Genomic DNA, 16577 nt, shown 5'->3' with positions numbered 1-16577 from the left:
GCTAACTTGAGACAATCGGACTCCTAACTGCAGCTCATGATTCTCTCTCTCACTCGCTTCCCCTCCCCCTCCCGCCTTCTCTCTCGCTCCCCCTCCCTCCTCTTGATCTCTCTCTTTCTTTTTCTGTTTTTTCTCCCTGAAAATTTTTTTCTCTTTTCTAGAAAAATAAAAAATAAATTGCCAAATTCAAGACTTGAACCCATGACCTCATAGTTCAAAGCACATTCTTCTAACAAATTCATCTAATGATGCTATTTGTTTTACGAATTTTGTGAGAAAGTAATATGATTATCAATTCTAATATCTTTCAATACCGAAAACTCATAACATGTTACTATGCTCCAGTAGTAACATTATTTTAAAAGTACATTAACACGTGACGTTACTGTAGAACACATAGGACGTTACTGCACTTTTAGACCAGGAATCGAAACAAAAATATATGGGTTAAAGCCTCACATGCTAACCATATACTTGTTACTGCATCAAAGTAGAAGTGTTTACTATATAATAAGTGCATGTTACCACATCCAAGTAGTTATGTTACTGCACGACAATCGTAGTTTTACTATGTCAGTTTTACAAGATGTAGATCAAATAGATGGGCTATAGGTAAAGTCTGTAGGTGTCTTTGAGTGAGGTCTAATTGATGTTGGAGTGTTTTTGAACAACTTTATACATTTGGTAAAACCTATTACTGCATGTATATACCCATGTTACTGCAAATTACATATTCTGTTACTGCATATGGTGTGTTAAAGTTCAAAATGCCAATAGTTGAAAAGCAATATCTCACAAGATATGTATTATTTTTTAAAACCATTTTCACAATGATGCTATAGTTTTACTGCATGTAGAGGATAGAACTTCAAAATGCATCTGCATACTCCCCTCCTCAAGAAACCGTTCTCCCTCCCTCTTCTTAAGAAAACCGGTCTTTTCTCTCTAATATAGTGTTACTGCATGCATGTATATGACGTTACTGTACTTTTGACAGTAAATCAGGAATTGAAAAAAAAAATATTGGGTTCAAAGTCTCATATGCTAGCTATATACTTGTTACTGCACAAAAATAAAAGTGTTACTGTACGATATATACACGTTACCACCTTATAGTTACACATTACTACATGTTAATGCATGTTAATGCAGTAAACCGAGTAAATTGTTTACTATCGACAGTTATACGTTACCACATGACAGTTACACATGTAAAGTGCTACTGCACGACATATACACGTTACCACCTGACGGTTACACATTACTAAACGTTACCGCCTGACGGTTTCTACCGAGTAAATTGTTTACTATCGAATGTACATGTTATATATATTGCTCCATCTCTCTTCCGTAGAAACCGTCCACCTACTTTCCCCTCCCTCTCCATTTTTTACGGATCCGGCGGAGGCATGCAGTTTCTCGTGCGGCGAGGAGAAGCGGCGGCGGCGGTTCGGGGGCGACGAGCAACTGCGAGCGCGGCGTCGGTGGGCGGGATGCGCCACGGCTCCACCTCCTCCACCGCCGAGCGGTGGCGGGCGCGCAGGCGTGGTGGCGGATAACGTGCGACGGGCTCGGCGGGGCCGTCCCCCGCTCGGATCCAGCAGCGCTCGCACGGATCCACCAGTGGCGGCGGGAAGAGAGCCTAGTGGCGGATTTGACGACGGCTTGTGGCGGTGGAGGATCCTCCAGACGGGCGCATTTGCTACCTCGACCAAGAAGCCCATTGACGGGGACGATCTCGGTCGAGTCCCGAGGGGCCAGGGGAGGGCACCAGCAGCTCCAGATCCAAGCATCGCCGCCGGCTTGGTGAGGCGAACCAAGCATCGGCTGCGAAGGATTTGGGGTGGCGACGATGGTCGAGGCGCCGGCGTGTTCTGGCTGCCCTCCTCGCGTTCGCCCGCATCTGGCTCCTCCTAAGGCAAAGGCGGAGACCAGGAGAAGACGGGAGCCTGCCTTTTTCGCCCACGGCCTCCACCGGCTTCCCTTCCGCTGCCGCCTCGAGCTCCTCCCCACACCTTCCCGACTGGCCCTTGCCGATCTGCTCCGCGTTGGCGAGCTATACGGAGGAGCCAACGTCCTTCGTCCTCGTCGGCGGCCGCCGTTCCGCCTTCGTCCGCTCGCGGCCGCCAGATCGCCACCATCGTCCACGCTTGTTTGGCAGCTAATTCCTCACCTTCAGATCTATCCCCGGTGGCGCGTGCACCTGCGTTATCGGCCAGAGACCTCACCACGTCTCCTCCGTGCACCCGGCATCAACTCCACCACCCATCGGATCTGCTCCCTTTTCCTGTTGTCTTCGTTTTTTTTTCTTTCTTTTTACACACATGTTGTTTTCACAGGGATCAAAATCATGGATAATTGTGGTCAGGCCTGCTGCTGCTGCTGCTATACTGTTGTTTTGATGATGAATTCAGTGCATCCTTCCCTCCTTCGATCTTGATTTTGGTTCATGTTCATTTTTTTCTTGATTTTGGTTGTGGCAGCGATGGCGGCAAGCAGCGAGGTCGCGATTTGCGAGGGGCGCTGCGGCATGCAGGGAGCGGCAAGGAGCTGGGCTTATGGGGGCAGCCGGGCAGGGGCAAACGCGCCGGGCGCCTAGGTGGTCAGATGGGAGCAGAGCAACGCAGCGCTTCTCCCTGTATCAATTCTTTTGGTTCCAACAGTGAGTCAGTAAGTATGGCATTTTTTTTTTCAATCTTTCCGATTCTAGACGTGTAGTTTGTATTGTCAATTGAGGGGATTTATAATTTCTGAAATTTATTGGTAGATCTTCAAATTGCAACGGAGAAGAAAACACCATTACTTAATTACTTCATGGCTCCATTTTTGTTCAGACTTACTGTAAGAAATTCCCCTGGAGTTTGGGAACATGCCTAAACTTAGCTACCTGTAAGTGATATTTGTCTCATGTAGATGATGTTTTTCTAACTCCAGTTGATGTGGAGCACTATAGGAGGTTAAGGTTTGGATTTTTTTCCATGCATGGCAACTTAATGACAATGATTAGTGGGGTTAAAGATTTGTGGATGATAAATACTGAAGAATTTTGATGACCCTGTGGTCTGTGTCCATCAGTATGATTTTTGTAATTTTAAGTGACGTTGTTGTGCACAGTACTCACAGCCAACATGCTCAGTTCTCCTTGTGATTAGGAATTGCAAGCAAGAGAATACCTCCACTATAGTCTATAATTGCACTAGCTAGTCAATTCCCTTGAAATGTTAAATAATATGGTTGCTAAAATGAATTTAACATCCATGGACAACTTACTGAAATGAAAAATGGCAGTATCGTTTTAGCAGCAACCATTGCAAGTATAAACACACCATATATACTATGTCATGTATAATGGATTGATGGGTCTGTGAACACAACAACAGGAATAATCACAATTAGAAGTAATTTTACTCTGAAATTGGTCACTGCTCGCTACATATGGTTCTATCTAATAGAACTGATCGATTGATTTTCTCTGAATCGCTCACTACATATGGTCCTATCGAACAGGAATAATCACAACTGGGCATGGTTGATGGATAAATGTTGGCGGGGAAGATTAAGGAATCTGCAACACCGCGTGGGCTCGACATTGATGTGTGGCACTTGCACTATCTGGCGTCCATGGGTCTTTCTCCCAGCATATTGCATTCCCCAGCTGAAGGTTCCCTGCCAAGAATTTAGAGAAGAAACAACATCTAGAGAAATATGTATTCCTGTTCTTTAGACATTGCATCATTAGACTACTACCTCTATTACTACATGAAGTTTGTATTAGCAATAATGTGACTACATGGTGTTTGTATTAGCAGTAAAATGTGGCTATGTTAGTAATTTGGAATTCGAAATTAATTCCATACACCGAGAGAAGCAATGTTGGATACTATTCTTCTTGTTCAGTATTGTCCTAATGTCCACAAAATAGAACATTATGTCGCCAGGTTGTGTTGTATTTACTAATGGGCCAATTCTGAGTTTGTTTGCATTAAGAATTCAACCAATGATTGGAAGAACTGAAAGGATCGGGATTTTGCCTCTAATCGAAGAAATAACATCATGAGATGGCCACTGCATTAGTAAATTAAATTACTAATAAAATGAATCTACTGAGAGTAAATGATTTATCGAGAGGACATGGGTACAAAACCAGGAATGAGATAAGGGTGGAGAACTACCTAAGAGTAATACATTTACTGAAAGAAGAAATCAACAGAGAGTAATACATCTATTAAAGAAGAAATCAATCAACAGAGAGTAATACATCTATTAAAGAAGAAATCAACTAAGAGTAAATCAGTAGAGTTATCGAGAGAAGGACATGGGTACAAAACCAGGAATGAGATAAGGGTGGAGAACTACCTAAGAGTAATACATTTACTGAAAGAAGAAATCAACAGAGAGTAATACATCTATTAAAGAAGAAATCAATCAACAGAGAGTAATACATCTATTAAAGAAGAAATCAACTAAGAGTAAATCAGTAGAGTAATACATTTACTAGAAGAAGAAATTGACTGAAAGTAAATCATTTACTAAGAGAAAGACGTGGGAAATCGACTGAAAGTGAAGAAAAAACTGGAGCAAGTGGGGGGGGGGGGGGCGGTTGGGGATGGAGGAGGAGAGAGAAAGGTGGTTTCCTGGGTGGGAGTGATGGTGGGTGGTGGGGGTGGAGGTTGGGGTGCAGTGTTGGTGGGGGTAGGGGGCGGGGGTAGGTTGTGGGGAGCATTTTAGTTAGTACGCATCCCAGGTACGGTTTAGCGCTACCCTATATATATATATATATATATATACACACACACACTAGCAAAATGCATGTGCTTCACTACGGTATATTAAAACTAAAAATATTTGTTTTGAACCGAAGTTATTTTCACACTGCTTTGATACTTTTGCTCGCTAGAAAAAGTCTCAAATGATTGACAGAAATATAATAGCTCATAATAAATTATTATTCAATAGTGCGTTACAACGGAATAATTTCAACTAAACTCACAATAAATATTTTTAAGATTTAATTTGTGATATGAGTCCTTTTAGAATAAGGTATTCTTGATATAAATCTGCCAATAAACAACACATTGAAAACAATATATTTCTTGTTTACCAGATTTAACATCAACTAAGGTTTTGTAGCAATTAAAAAGACTTAACTTTCTCTTGTTGGGTAATTGTATTTTGTTGGGTAATTTTTATTTTTAGTTTTTTTCTATGAATTTGATTGGAGATATATTTGAGAGAGGCAAAGTGGACTTGTTGCTTTAAAAAAAGATGAACCAAACCTAATGTGGCCCAACAACTAAATCGCATGCTGTTACTGCTTCATGGGCTGCGCGCGGCCCTTTAGTGCTGCAGCCCATAGATGGAGGCCGGCCCGATGCGGGATTGATCCGAGCTGCTCGTTTTGATAGGATTTGCTGCCCAATTGGTAACGGCTGAACTGGATCAACAACCGATTGTTTCCCTTTAAACATAGCAGCAATCTGTTCTGGGGTTACTAGAGGTATATTCTGCCCCATGTGTTAAGGTTGAGGTCTGATTAGTACATGGGGTTTGAATCCTGGCTGTCCTGAGCTTGCAAAAGCTGATGTCGATGCCATCGGCTGTTGACTTGCAAAAGCCGATGTTGATGCTATTGGCTGTTCTGGATTGATACCAGAGACAGGCTGTTGTTTCCCAGTTACCAGATCCCTATATTGTGGAAACACACCATTAGGGAGAAAAGTTGGTCCTTTAGCTTGATGCTCAGCAATTGTACCATCAACCACAGACTTGATCATATTAGTCAATGTATTGACAAGCACCCCTGATTGGTTGATCAAAGCATGATGAACAGCATAGTCAATCTGATCTTGCAAATTCTTGATCTCTTGAGAGTCTTCTCCTTCTGACTTATCATCTCTAGGTTCATCATCCTTAGCTTTATCACCTTTGGCCTTACCATCTTTAGATGTGCTTGATTCCGAATCACTATTGGGAACCACCTTTAGTTTATACCTCTGGATGACTGTAACCGAACGAGTCTACTTGAATGAATGTAAAAACTGACTCTGCAAATTGTTCATCATCTACTCGTCCTCTGCCATCTGTTCTGGTGTAAGCTTATCCATTGTTATTGGAATGATATTTTCAGGACCAACCTCGGATGGCTTAGTGTGTCCACCATGATAAAAAAAACGTCACAACTCGGGTCCCACTAGGCGTGCCAAAAGCATGTTGATGCGAAAAACACACACTGGCCTAGGAGATCTGCTTAACTCCAATGCAGGTCCTAAATCTTACTCTTGGGTTCAAAGGCGTGCCAGTTGATTTGATCCTACAATCAACAATAAGAAAAAAAAAAGGAAAACGAGGTTAAATCCATAAACGATAGCCGATCGCCTAAGGGCCGATGACATATCGTTAATCATTGAGCCGATGTCACTGGTGTTAGATCAGCAATGAAGAATAAAGCAACATAAGGTTAAATCTACTCGATCGGCTGTAGATATCAACGATATATAATCTTCTTCTCGAAATATATTTGAGCCAAGTAATTGGGATAGATCGAACAATAAGTCGAGACAGTATAAATCACTTATGCTTAAAGGTATTTTAAGACGAAGATTACATATATGTTCATAGCATAGCCAATCAAATAGATCTAGCATGTATCGGCTAGTACTCTGATACCACTCTATATTAAAATATTAAAACAAATAAAACATATCAAACAGCGAGCCTAATATACTTTAATGCAATAAGATCTTAATATAAAGGGCGGATTTAGCATATCAAGTAAACATGCAAGGAATAAAGTAGCTAAATCAGATAAGATCGGCTGAAACCCCGATACTATCTCTATTGATGATCATAAGACAAGCTAGATATTGCAGTTATGAATATTACTTAATAGATCGAACTCAGCCGATGCAGCATTAAGCATAAGAATAAATACAAAATCTAGACAGGTTGATGAAAACCTCTAAAAGATGGTAAATATGCTATATAATCTAGATTAACAACTATATCTAACTCTGTCGGCTACCTTCTAGTGATAGATAACCGATTTAGGGTTGGATTATAACACTAATAAAGATTATGAAGCATATATGATAACTCGACGATTTACATAACCAAGATTAGAGTGTCATAAAGATGGAAGCACTAATCCCAAGAACGCAAGCCGTCATGACAAGTTTTACCTCTTGTTGAAGATTGAAATCGATGCAGCTCAACCCGAAAGTAAGAACTCGTCGAAACAATGAAAGTAGAAAAGGGTGGCGATGCGCCGAAAGTGTTATTAAACTGTTGTTAAATGTTTACACGAGATCGGGTCATATTTATACCCGAGATACATGATAGGTCCTTGCCGGACACGACTTTTGTCTCTAACAAACTCTAAGATACAAAGTATCTCTTAGGAGCTCTGTACCAAACCCTCAGTCATCGGCACTAGTGGCCCTTTATGGCTTCTACAGATATGGCTCAATCTTCATACCATCAAAGTGTCTAGAAGACCGGCCCTGAACACGATGAGTTTTCCAACCCTCGAGCCTATCAAACATGACGAGGGGAACTTAGTCAAAACTCACCGATGCACGTCTTTTGGGGAAGCGGCTTCGGCCTATCTTGGGTCAGTTCTGTTGGCTGAATGCCTTTCTAATTGGTTCAACAATTTTTACGACGGCTTCCCACAGAATTCCAGGACCTGGTTTGCCTATGAGCGTTCTGAGAACTTCGAATTCCCAATCGATTTCAGATTTGATGAGATCTATCACGAGAGGTTTGAGAAGTCTAAGATGGTTTAATCGACAGCCATCTCTCCCTGTATCCTCCCTGTCAGCATTCATCAGGGCCGTAAAACCCCAATTTCGTACAAGTTCTATCATCCCATGAGCACTGCAAGACAACTTGGGCTGGGCCAGCTACCCATCGGCTTGATTTTCGTGGACAAGATTCAAACCAGGGGGGTGATTACATCGGCCCTAATGATGGATAGACTCCTGAATATCCCAGGGGCACCATTGGGCAGCATCGACAACATTGAGTTAGCTCTGATTAGGAGTGCGACCTTTGACCGCTGGTGGGCCGAATGGAAGAAACACCTCTTTCACCAATCGACCTCAAGGTATATGACCACTATCTTCCCGGAGCAGATCCCGCAAGTAAGCGATCCTTCCCTCTTATCATAATCTTTGCTGAGCCGATGTCAACATTTATTTACGGTTCTTCAATTTCTTTCATTTTGCAGACCACAGAATCTCCACCTCCTCACATCAGCAAAAGTGGTGAGCCTATACATTATGCCGTGGGAATCATGCCAAACGGTGGAGGACTTGCTCCTTCTATCATCGGCTATAATGCTCCCAAGACATCCTCCTTGCTCCATGGCCTTGTTCGTGATCCTGTTGAAACTAGAAGAAAGAGGGCCAAGTCGTCAGACGCCAAATCCCCCCTAAAGGAAAGGCTTCAAAGAAGCATAAGGCAACTGCTGCTGATGACCTGCCAACCTTAGACCTGGATGTGGAGGAGTGCCTGGACAACAAGGAGATGGAGCAGGCCATAGAGGAAGCTGTTGCCGATGTGAGCGAAACGAGAGAGGGTGGGCAAACCCCTCCAGTTGATCCACCAAGCCCGAAGAAGGTTCAAAGCCCTGTGAAAATCCATCTGGTATGTCGTCTCTTCTTTCCTTTTTCTTTATTTTAATACGGCCATATCTCTCACTTGTATGTCCCTTTTATGCTTTGAAGAGGAAGAAGGTGGCCTCCAAGAAGCCATCGACACATATCCCATCGGTAATTTCGTAACTCAGTTTTTCGCCGCTGCTGGTTATGCACTGTCAAACTCATCTTTTCTCCTTTTTTAGTCGCCTCGCTCTCCGTCTCCTTCTCGGCAAGAATCAGGTGAGCGGACTCCATCGACCGGCCATGATCCAGATGTAGGGATGCCAGAACCGCCGAACCTTGCTGCACCGGTAAGTATCTTCGGATCCTTTATATTGGCTACAACATTCATACCGTCAGTGTACCTAACTTATGCTTTTTTAGGGTTTAGCCGATATGCTCTCGTTTGACATCAATCAGTTCATGGACGAAGAAGGGGAGGAAATCACTAGTAAAGCTCTAGCCCTCCTCAATGATGATGTTAGGGGGAAGCTTGTGGAGATCGCTGATCGGCTGGGCAGCTCTTTAGACTCCTTAGTGGATAATTGCGGGCCGATCAGAGATAGGTTTGAAGAAATCCAGCGTTAGATTCTAGATGCTTATGCCAATGCCATTTCCCCAGTGGTGTATTTAGAGCAGCATCGGCTTAAACTGGAGAGGGCGATGCAGCGGATTGCTGACAGACGTAAGAGAGCTGAGTTGGAGACCACGATTCAAGCGAATCGGCTATCCATCAAAGGGGATAAAGCCAAACTTGATGAGATGGAGGCCGGCCCGAGCTCAACTCAGGTCAACATAGATCGGCTCAGGGCTAGGGAGGCGGAACTGGTTGCTGAGCTCAAGAAGTGCATGGTCGATATATCCTCGGAGGAGAAGAAGCTTGCCGACCTCCCCAGGGCCATCGAAGAGCAGAGGCTTAAATTGAAGAAATCCATCAAACACCTCTCGAATCTGAGCAAGTCATTGAAGGTGATTCCTAGTACCGACGCGCTCGATGCCCAAGCCATAGAAGAGGTAGAGCAAATTAGGCAGCGAGCCGTATCAGCTATAAACGATCTTTTGTCTAGGTGAACATAAATGAGAGAGTTAATACCATACCTAATTCAGATTTGGCTTGCTTAGAACTTGATAGTCTTCTAATGGCTAAATTGGATGAAGATAATCAAGCCAAGCTCATTTACTTTGAATTGAGGAAGGCGCTACAGAAATTGCAGATACTACGTTCTCCCGCCTTGATAGATAGTTCTGCTAGAAAGCGCTCATTAGAAGTCGAGAAAACATGGTTTCTGGCTCTTTCTTTGTCATTCCTTGAATCCACTGTAACTGATAGAATCTTGTACGAGAGACCCGACCCGCAAATAAATAAGGAAACTCGCTTAAAACGCTTTTTAAGAGCTAGGCAGCCGGCGGGCAAAGAAAGGGGGCAGACCGGCCGATCGGGGCCTTGGCGATACGTTCTTCTTTCAAAGTGTTTTTCCAATAGAGCGAGGGCGTCCTTCTGGGGCGGGGTGTTTACTTGAAAATGCCAACCGCCTATTCCAGCAGCGGGGGCCTTGCACGAAAGCAAACCGCCCGATTAAGTAGCAGTTGCTTCGCTGATGGGCCCAGTGAGGGGGGCATTGTCCCAGATTTCGAAAGATTCAATTTATTTTTTCCTTTTTTAGCCGGATTCTTCCAAAATAGCGTCTCGAGATCCGCAACTATGAACTCTTTCTTTTTACTCGATAATTTAGCCTTTTTTATGTAATCGACTCTATTAAATTGAAATAGCGAAATTCTTTGGTCATCTCAATGGGTTCAGAAACCACGCGTTTCTCTGGATCATCATAGCGTACTTCCACATATGCACTCAGAGGAAAGTCTTTTCGTAATGGATGACCCTCGAAACCATAATCTATTGATATACGGCGTAAATCCGGATGATTGATGGAGCTATTGGCTTAACTAGTTCTAAACTCTCCCACCCGGTAAAGGAATTGAAAGACTACAACGGGCCACATAGACAATTCCCTTCCAAGGACATTCTTTTTTAGTCTAGAAGGGAAGTTTCTTTTTGAAAACCAGATTCATGCCCAGAAGAGGATCCTCTATCTGCTCTCGAAGTAGTCGTCAGCCTAAGCTCAGGTTTTAAATCCTTAGGTTGACCCTACCCCTTATAGCCCTACCTAGGGGGAACTCACACTCGCTAGAAGGCAAAAGCACTTGAAACAGTAGTGAGGTAAGAAATCAAACTACTCGCAGAGAACTCCTAGCCACTCACTTTGTTGTTCGAACTAAACTGACCACTGACAAATATTTTTATTCCAGTGGAACAGTGACAATACTCTAAGGTCCTTCTAGAATCAAACAATAGCTTTGAAAGGCTAGGCGCACTGAGGCCGAGCTTTACTGCTTGAGTAATTGTCTTTCCAGTAGAGCTTTCCCTTGTTAAGTAGAGAATTACTGTCCTTCACTCATATTTTGAGAAACAATACGCATGGCTCACGCCATTTGAGGTGGCCCAGCCTAGCACTCATTCGCAAATCCTGTAGTGAAATTCAGACTGCTTGACCTCAGAAGTAGCTAAGTGCGGAAGTAAAATCAACCCTTGTTCATACATGGGTTTTTCTGGTACGAAATGGGCCACTTCAAATAGGTTCATTGCTCTGGCAAGTTCAAGTATAGGCTAGAGAGAAAGACCGGTATATGTTTATGTTGAGAAGAAATGCATTGTTTGATTTCGAAAGCAAATGAAGGCGCGCAGCGAAAGGCATGCATGTTTCATTTGCAGGTGCTGCTGGTCCAGGGCTCTTCGGCTGAGCTTGCTATGCTTCCTACTTGTCGGCCTAATACGCTATGTTATCCACTTTTATTCCGTTTTCTATTCAGTTATATACTATTAAAAGGATATTAAAAGGAAACAATTGCTTAATTATAGTATTGATTTCGGAGTTTGTATATTTTTGTGGTAATTGTGTTGAGTACTGTCCGACAAACTGTTTATCAATGACTGAAGAATATGAACTTTCTACTTATGATCGTCATGAATTGAATTACAATCAAATTGCTTTGAGTCGATTACCAATCTCCATAATGGGAGATTACACAATTCAAACAATTAGGAATTCAACTCAAAGTAAAATAGACGAAGAAAAATCTTGGAGTTCAAGAACGATTTAAATCGGTAGATGCTACGGACTTGATTGTATTGAGCCTTGGTATGGAAACCTGCTAAGTGGCAACTTCCAAATTTAGAGAAACCCTGGAACTAAAAAACGGGCAATCCTGAGCCAAATCCATGTTTTGAGAAAACAAGCGGCTCAGGTCGAGGCTGCCACTCGGCCCTCAGACGGATCAAAGAAGAGTGGGGAACCTCTCGCTGGTTTTTGGAATTCGACATCAGGAAGTGTTTTCACAGTCCAGGTTGGTTGGTGAGCCTAGTGATAGTAGACTATCTAGCTTGGTTCGGAGAGCACTTGTTGGGTTTAAGATTAGTATTTTGCTAAATGTTACGGCCTAAATGCTGAACTATTGACCCTACTTGTTCGGATGGGGATACAAGATAAGAAACGCTTCGTGCCTCGCAATTGACGGGCGGAGTTCAATGGATGCTATTTCTCCTGAGCTTAATCTCGGAAGTGAGTTAGCGAATAATAAATTATTGAAATCATGGATGGAGTGAAATCATCCTGTCTCGTTCAAACTAGATCAATCGAACTTTCTGGCGTGGAAATCAAAGATTGGGCCGATTGTACGAGGTCATGGCTTGATGCATTTCCTTGATCGCTCTACTCCTCCACCATCTCCAACATTAACACAAAACAATAAAATAAATAATATATATACGAAAATTCAGATGTTGATGAAATTCCATTTTTTTGTGGTACTTTTAGTAGAAGAAAAGTAACTCCCATTCGTGGAGTCCAAGCAGTGATCGATTTCTTTTACTAATTAAATAACTTCTTTTGATCTTAGCCGTGAAGATGCCTGAGATTCACCAACAGAACAGATATCTATCCAGCCCTGCTCGAAGCACTGAAGACGAATGAGAGGTTCACCACCACATCATTGCAAGGGGAGCTCGCTCGATTCGCAGATTGGTCTGACTCGTAATTCACTTTTGACTCATGGTGAACAACCTGCGGGAGCACGGTAATCCCGATGAGTAGGAGCAGAAGTACTGCCTCCTTGATTGGATGGTGTGGAAAGAGCAGCTGTGATAAGCGGAAAAACCATCAAAAAATGATGATTGCTCATGAAGGTTTCCACAGAAAGACCCCTTGCTCATCCGAACCATTTTTGTAATAGAGATCGGACAGTGTCTGATCGGCTCCCGCTTTAACATTTGAATTCCTATTCTAAATTTTATATCTCAAGCTCCTCGTTCTTACTCATGTACTTGCGTCTTACTGCCGGCGAAAAATCTTTTTAGTGGAATTATATTGGTCTAAGGGCGATGAATATTCATCGGCCATCTAAAGGCGATGTTAACACATTGGCTATCATGTATCGGCATAGCATAGCCGATCACGAAATGATCCCAGCACAGTGAGAATACTCTTGATCCATAGCTTTTCTTGGTGATTGTTTGAACTGCTGATATTCTAGTTTAACAGGGAGCTGACGTTCAAACAACAATCGGCCAAGTCTCGGTTCTAAATGTGGGGGTCGATTTTTTTGCTAAAACATGTCGGCTTGGGCCCATTCCCTGATCCAACGTCTGTTTCATCAGCCAACAAGAATCCTTGTCTCAACTTGCCATTTAGATTATCTATAGTATTCTTGGCGCAGAATTTCGAACCCCCCATGGTGTCCTCGAAGTAACAATTGAGGTTCTTCACCTCCAATCAGTTGTATGTCATGATCGGACACCTTCAGATATCCTCCTTCCCAGACGTTTCCAGATAAGCAATCAATCACGTCCATCTCCCAAATAGTTAAATCGGCGTTAGCAACGTTAACCGATCTATCAGCTAGCATGACTTCTATCTGGTCACCTTGCCACTGGATTAAACTCTGGTGCATAGTCGAAGGGATACAATAATTCGCGTGGATCCAGTCCCTTCCGTGTAATAGACCATACGAACCTTTCCCATCAATGACAAAGAAGGTAGTCGGGACCGTCTTGCTGCCAACGGTTATCTCGATTTTCAAAACGCCCTTGGCTTTCGTTGGATTTCCACCAAAGTCCTTAAGAACCATGTTAGTTTTCATGAGGTATTCCGCGTTCTTTCCTAGCTTCCTGAATGTGGCGTACGGCATCAAGTTTACCGCGGCCCCACCGTCGACTAACATCTTGGACATCGGTTTGCCATTTACAAAGCCCTTAACATATAATGGCTTCAAATGCCAATGTTCGGTTCCTTTCGGTTTCTCAACAACGACCTGCTTAGGTGAAAGGACTAATTTCGGTAGGGATTCCTCCATTATTTCCACACCCGTTGGCTCGGCGCAATATTCTGCTGGTAGCACAAATACCATGTTGACCGATGAGGATTCAACGGTCTTTCCTTTAGCTATCCATCTTGCTTTGTTGGCTTCGACCTCATCGGTTGGAACAACCTTACTCTTCACGCGCCATTCCTGTTTGGTCCTTTTCAGCCGATGGTTGATTTCTTCGTGAACTTCCTGGAACCATTCTCTGCTCCTCATCCTTTGAACCCTTCTTTTATGATTTTTAGTGAAAATACCGGAAGGGCACCACTGTTGTTTCCTGGATTCATCTTCCTCATCTTCCCTCCAGACGGGATCTTGATGGAGCGGTCCCAATCTCTGATGGACAGGCAACTTCTTCTGTATCGGCCGATTTTCATTCCTAGGAAGAAATCGGCTTGAGCTGCCGACGTGGTCTTCGTCGATTCCGCTGCATCCTGGGTAGTTTTGTATTGAGGGCAATCTCATCCCCCCATTCTAGCAAAATCTAAAGAACTTGCAGTCCCAATGAGGGTCAAAGCTGCCGTTGTGTTCGTAGCTCTCCTCTTTCTGCCTTTCAAGTTTCCTTTGATACTTGTTGATAATCATAGCAGCATTGGGCCGATAACCCTTCCTATCGGCTGCCCCTTTGCTTGTGTAGACCATGTTGACAGGAAAAGGATTGCCTTTGATCTCCATAGATTTCTTTGGGTCATTGAACTTGATTCTTCTTTGCTTGATGGCGGATTGGATCTGTTGCCTGAAGACCTTGCACTCATTGGTGCTGTATGATCCCGTGCTATGCCACTTGCAGTATTTCCTCTTTCCTAATTCAATAGCCGATGGGATCATATGACCAGCGGGGAGGTGGATTTGTTTCTCCCGAAGCAATAGGTCGAAGATTTTATCAGCTTTGGTGATGTCAAAATCAAATTTCTCCTCTTTTCCGGAATCCTTGACCCATTGACATGTGACCACTCTTTTATTCCTCGCCCACTCGGCTGTTGCTACCTTAGGATCCTCTTCCTCTTCGACTTCAGAGAGGTAGGTGTTAACATTGTTCACCTGCTAATACAGCTTCCTAGCTTCGAGAAATCTCTGCTCATGTGCCGTCACCTTCTGAGCTAGGTGAGCCAGGCTCTCAAATTCCTGGGTTGCGAACTTCTCCCTGATCGGTGCCAATAGGCCTTGGAAGGCGAGATCGGCAAGCTGAGAATCTGTCAAAGCGAAGCTAAAACATCTGTTCCTCATATCTCTGAATCTCTGGATATAATCTTGAACCGATTCGTCGTGCTTTTGTTTGATCGACGTTAAATCAGACAGTTTCATCTGATGAATCCCACTGTAGAAGTACTTGTGGAACTGTTTCTCAAGATCGGCCCAGGTGTGAACAAAATTGTATGGTAACGCTGAAAACCATGTGAAGGCCGATCTTGACAGAGATAAAGGAAACAATCTGACTCGCAAAGCGTCAGTAGCCGATACCTCTCCGCAATGGGCCAAGAATCGGTTGACATGCTCATATGTTGTCACATTGTCTTTCCTGAAAACTTTGAGAAATCTGGGACCATGTATCGGTTCGGCAATGGCACTCTCTCAAAATGTTCTAGGTATGGGTGCCGATACAGGTTCCCACTATCCTTAGGCTTGAGCCCGAATTGCTCCCTCATCACATCGGCTATCATATCTGCCCAAGGCTTTTGCTGAGGTGCTCCTTTGTGGACCCCCTTTTTTTATAACAGGAATCAATCGTGTAAATAGTACCATTTCCCTAGATCAAGTAGTCTGGTACACACGAATTCATAGCTGAAATAACAAGTGCACATACACGAGTGTCTAGTACGAATCATTACATCATAAGCCCGCAGGCATAGTCTTAAATCATCGGACCGAGCGGTCCGAAATACATTCCAAAAACAGAAGTAGGTAAGGCAGCGGAGTTAAGGCAGCGGCACGCCATTGCCACAGGCAACGACCGTAACTAAGACCTACTGAGCGCCATCGTCTTCATCACCCTCCTGGTAATAGGCATAGGGATCCTCCGAAGCTTCATCTCCAACCTCTGATTAAGTTTATATTTGCAAGGGTGAGTACCAACCGTACTCAACAAGCCACCACAGCAACAATGCACATGACAGTGGTATTCAAAGGATGGCTATGGTTCTTTTGCGCATAGCAAGTTTTATAATTCTTTTCACAACCCTAAGACCTAGTACAGACTGATCAAATTTTAGTACCAGTGTTCATATTAAACAATGACGGTTCTGTCCACCATCCATTGTGATCCCAAGGATAGCTTCCCGCCATGGAGTCGTCATGGTTTTCTGAGGACGTCCACATTCCCGCCTCTCAGGAAGTGGCTCCATCAGTATAGAAATCATCATGCAATATCCCATCCCACACGAGTTAAGAATTTAGAGTCTAGCCAAGTATAATACATGTCCCGGAGCTCAATAACTACGAGCATGGCTATTCGAATAGATTTGGTTTACTCACACTGCAGTGGATGTACACTTTACCCGCACTCCGCGACTGCCCAACATATGA

The 16577-nt window shown here is 43.4% G+C and overlaps 1 protein-coding gene across 6 annotated transcripts; it reads left to right on the top strand.

Moving 5' to 3' along the window:
• Nucleotides 1–1348: 1348 nt before the first annotated feature.
• On the top strand, nt 1349–3883 carry LOC127752808 (uncharacterized). Of its 6 annotated transcripts, none has more exons than XM_052278224.1 (3): nt 1349–2662; nt 2768–2889; nt 3508–3883. In XM_052278224.1, exon 1 carries the CDS (start codon nt 1853–1855, stop codon nt 2438–2440), a length of 588 nt encoding a protein of 195 aa, XP_052134184.1. In that variant the 5' UTR covers nt 1349–1852; the 3' UTR covers nt 2441–2662; nt 2768–2889; nt 3508–3883. The 6 variants fall into 6 exon arrangements, with proteins under 6 accessions (XP_052134184.1, XP_052134182.1, XP_052134183.1 ...); XM_052278222.1 differs by having other exon boundaries at nt 1349–2670; XM_052278223.1 differs by lacking the exon at nt 3508–3883 and adding an exon at nt 3381–3392 and having other exon boundaries at nt 1349–2670.
• The last annotated feature ends 12694 nt before the right edge of the window (nt 3884–16577 follow it).

The sequence above is a fragment of the Oryza glaberrima genome, chromosome 10 (assembly GCF_000147395.1).
Source record: "Oryza glaberrima chromosome 10, OglaRS2, whole genome shotgun sequence".
NCBI lineage: Eukaryota > Viridiplantae > Streptophyta > Magnoliopsida > Poales > Poaceae > Oryza > Oryza glaberrima.
The sequence above is the reverse complement of the archived record's forward strand: the minus strand, read 5'-3'. Positions and strand labels throughout refer to the sequence as shown.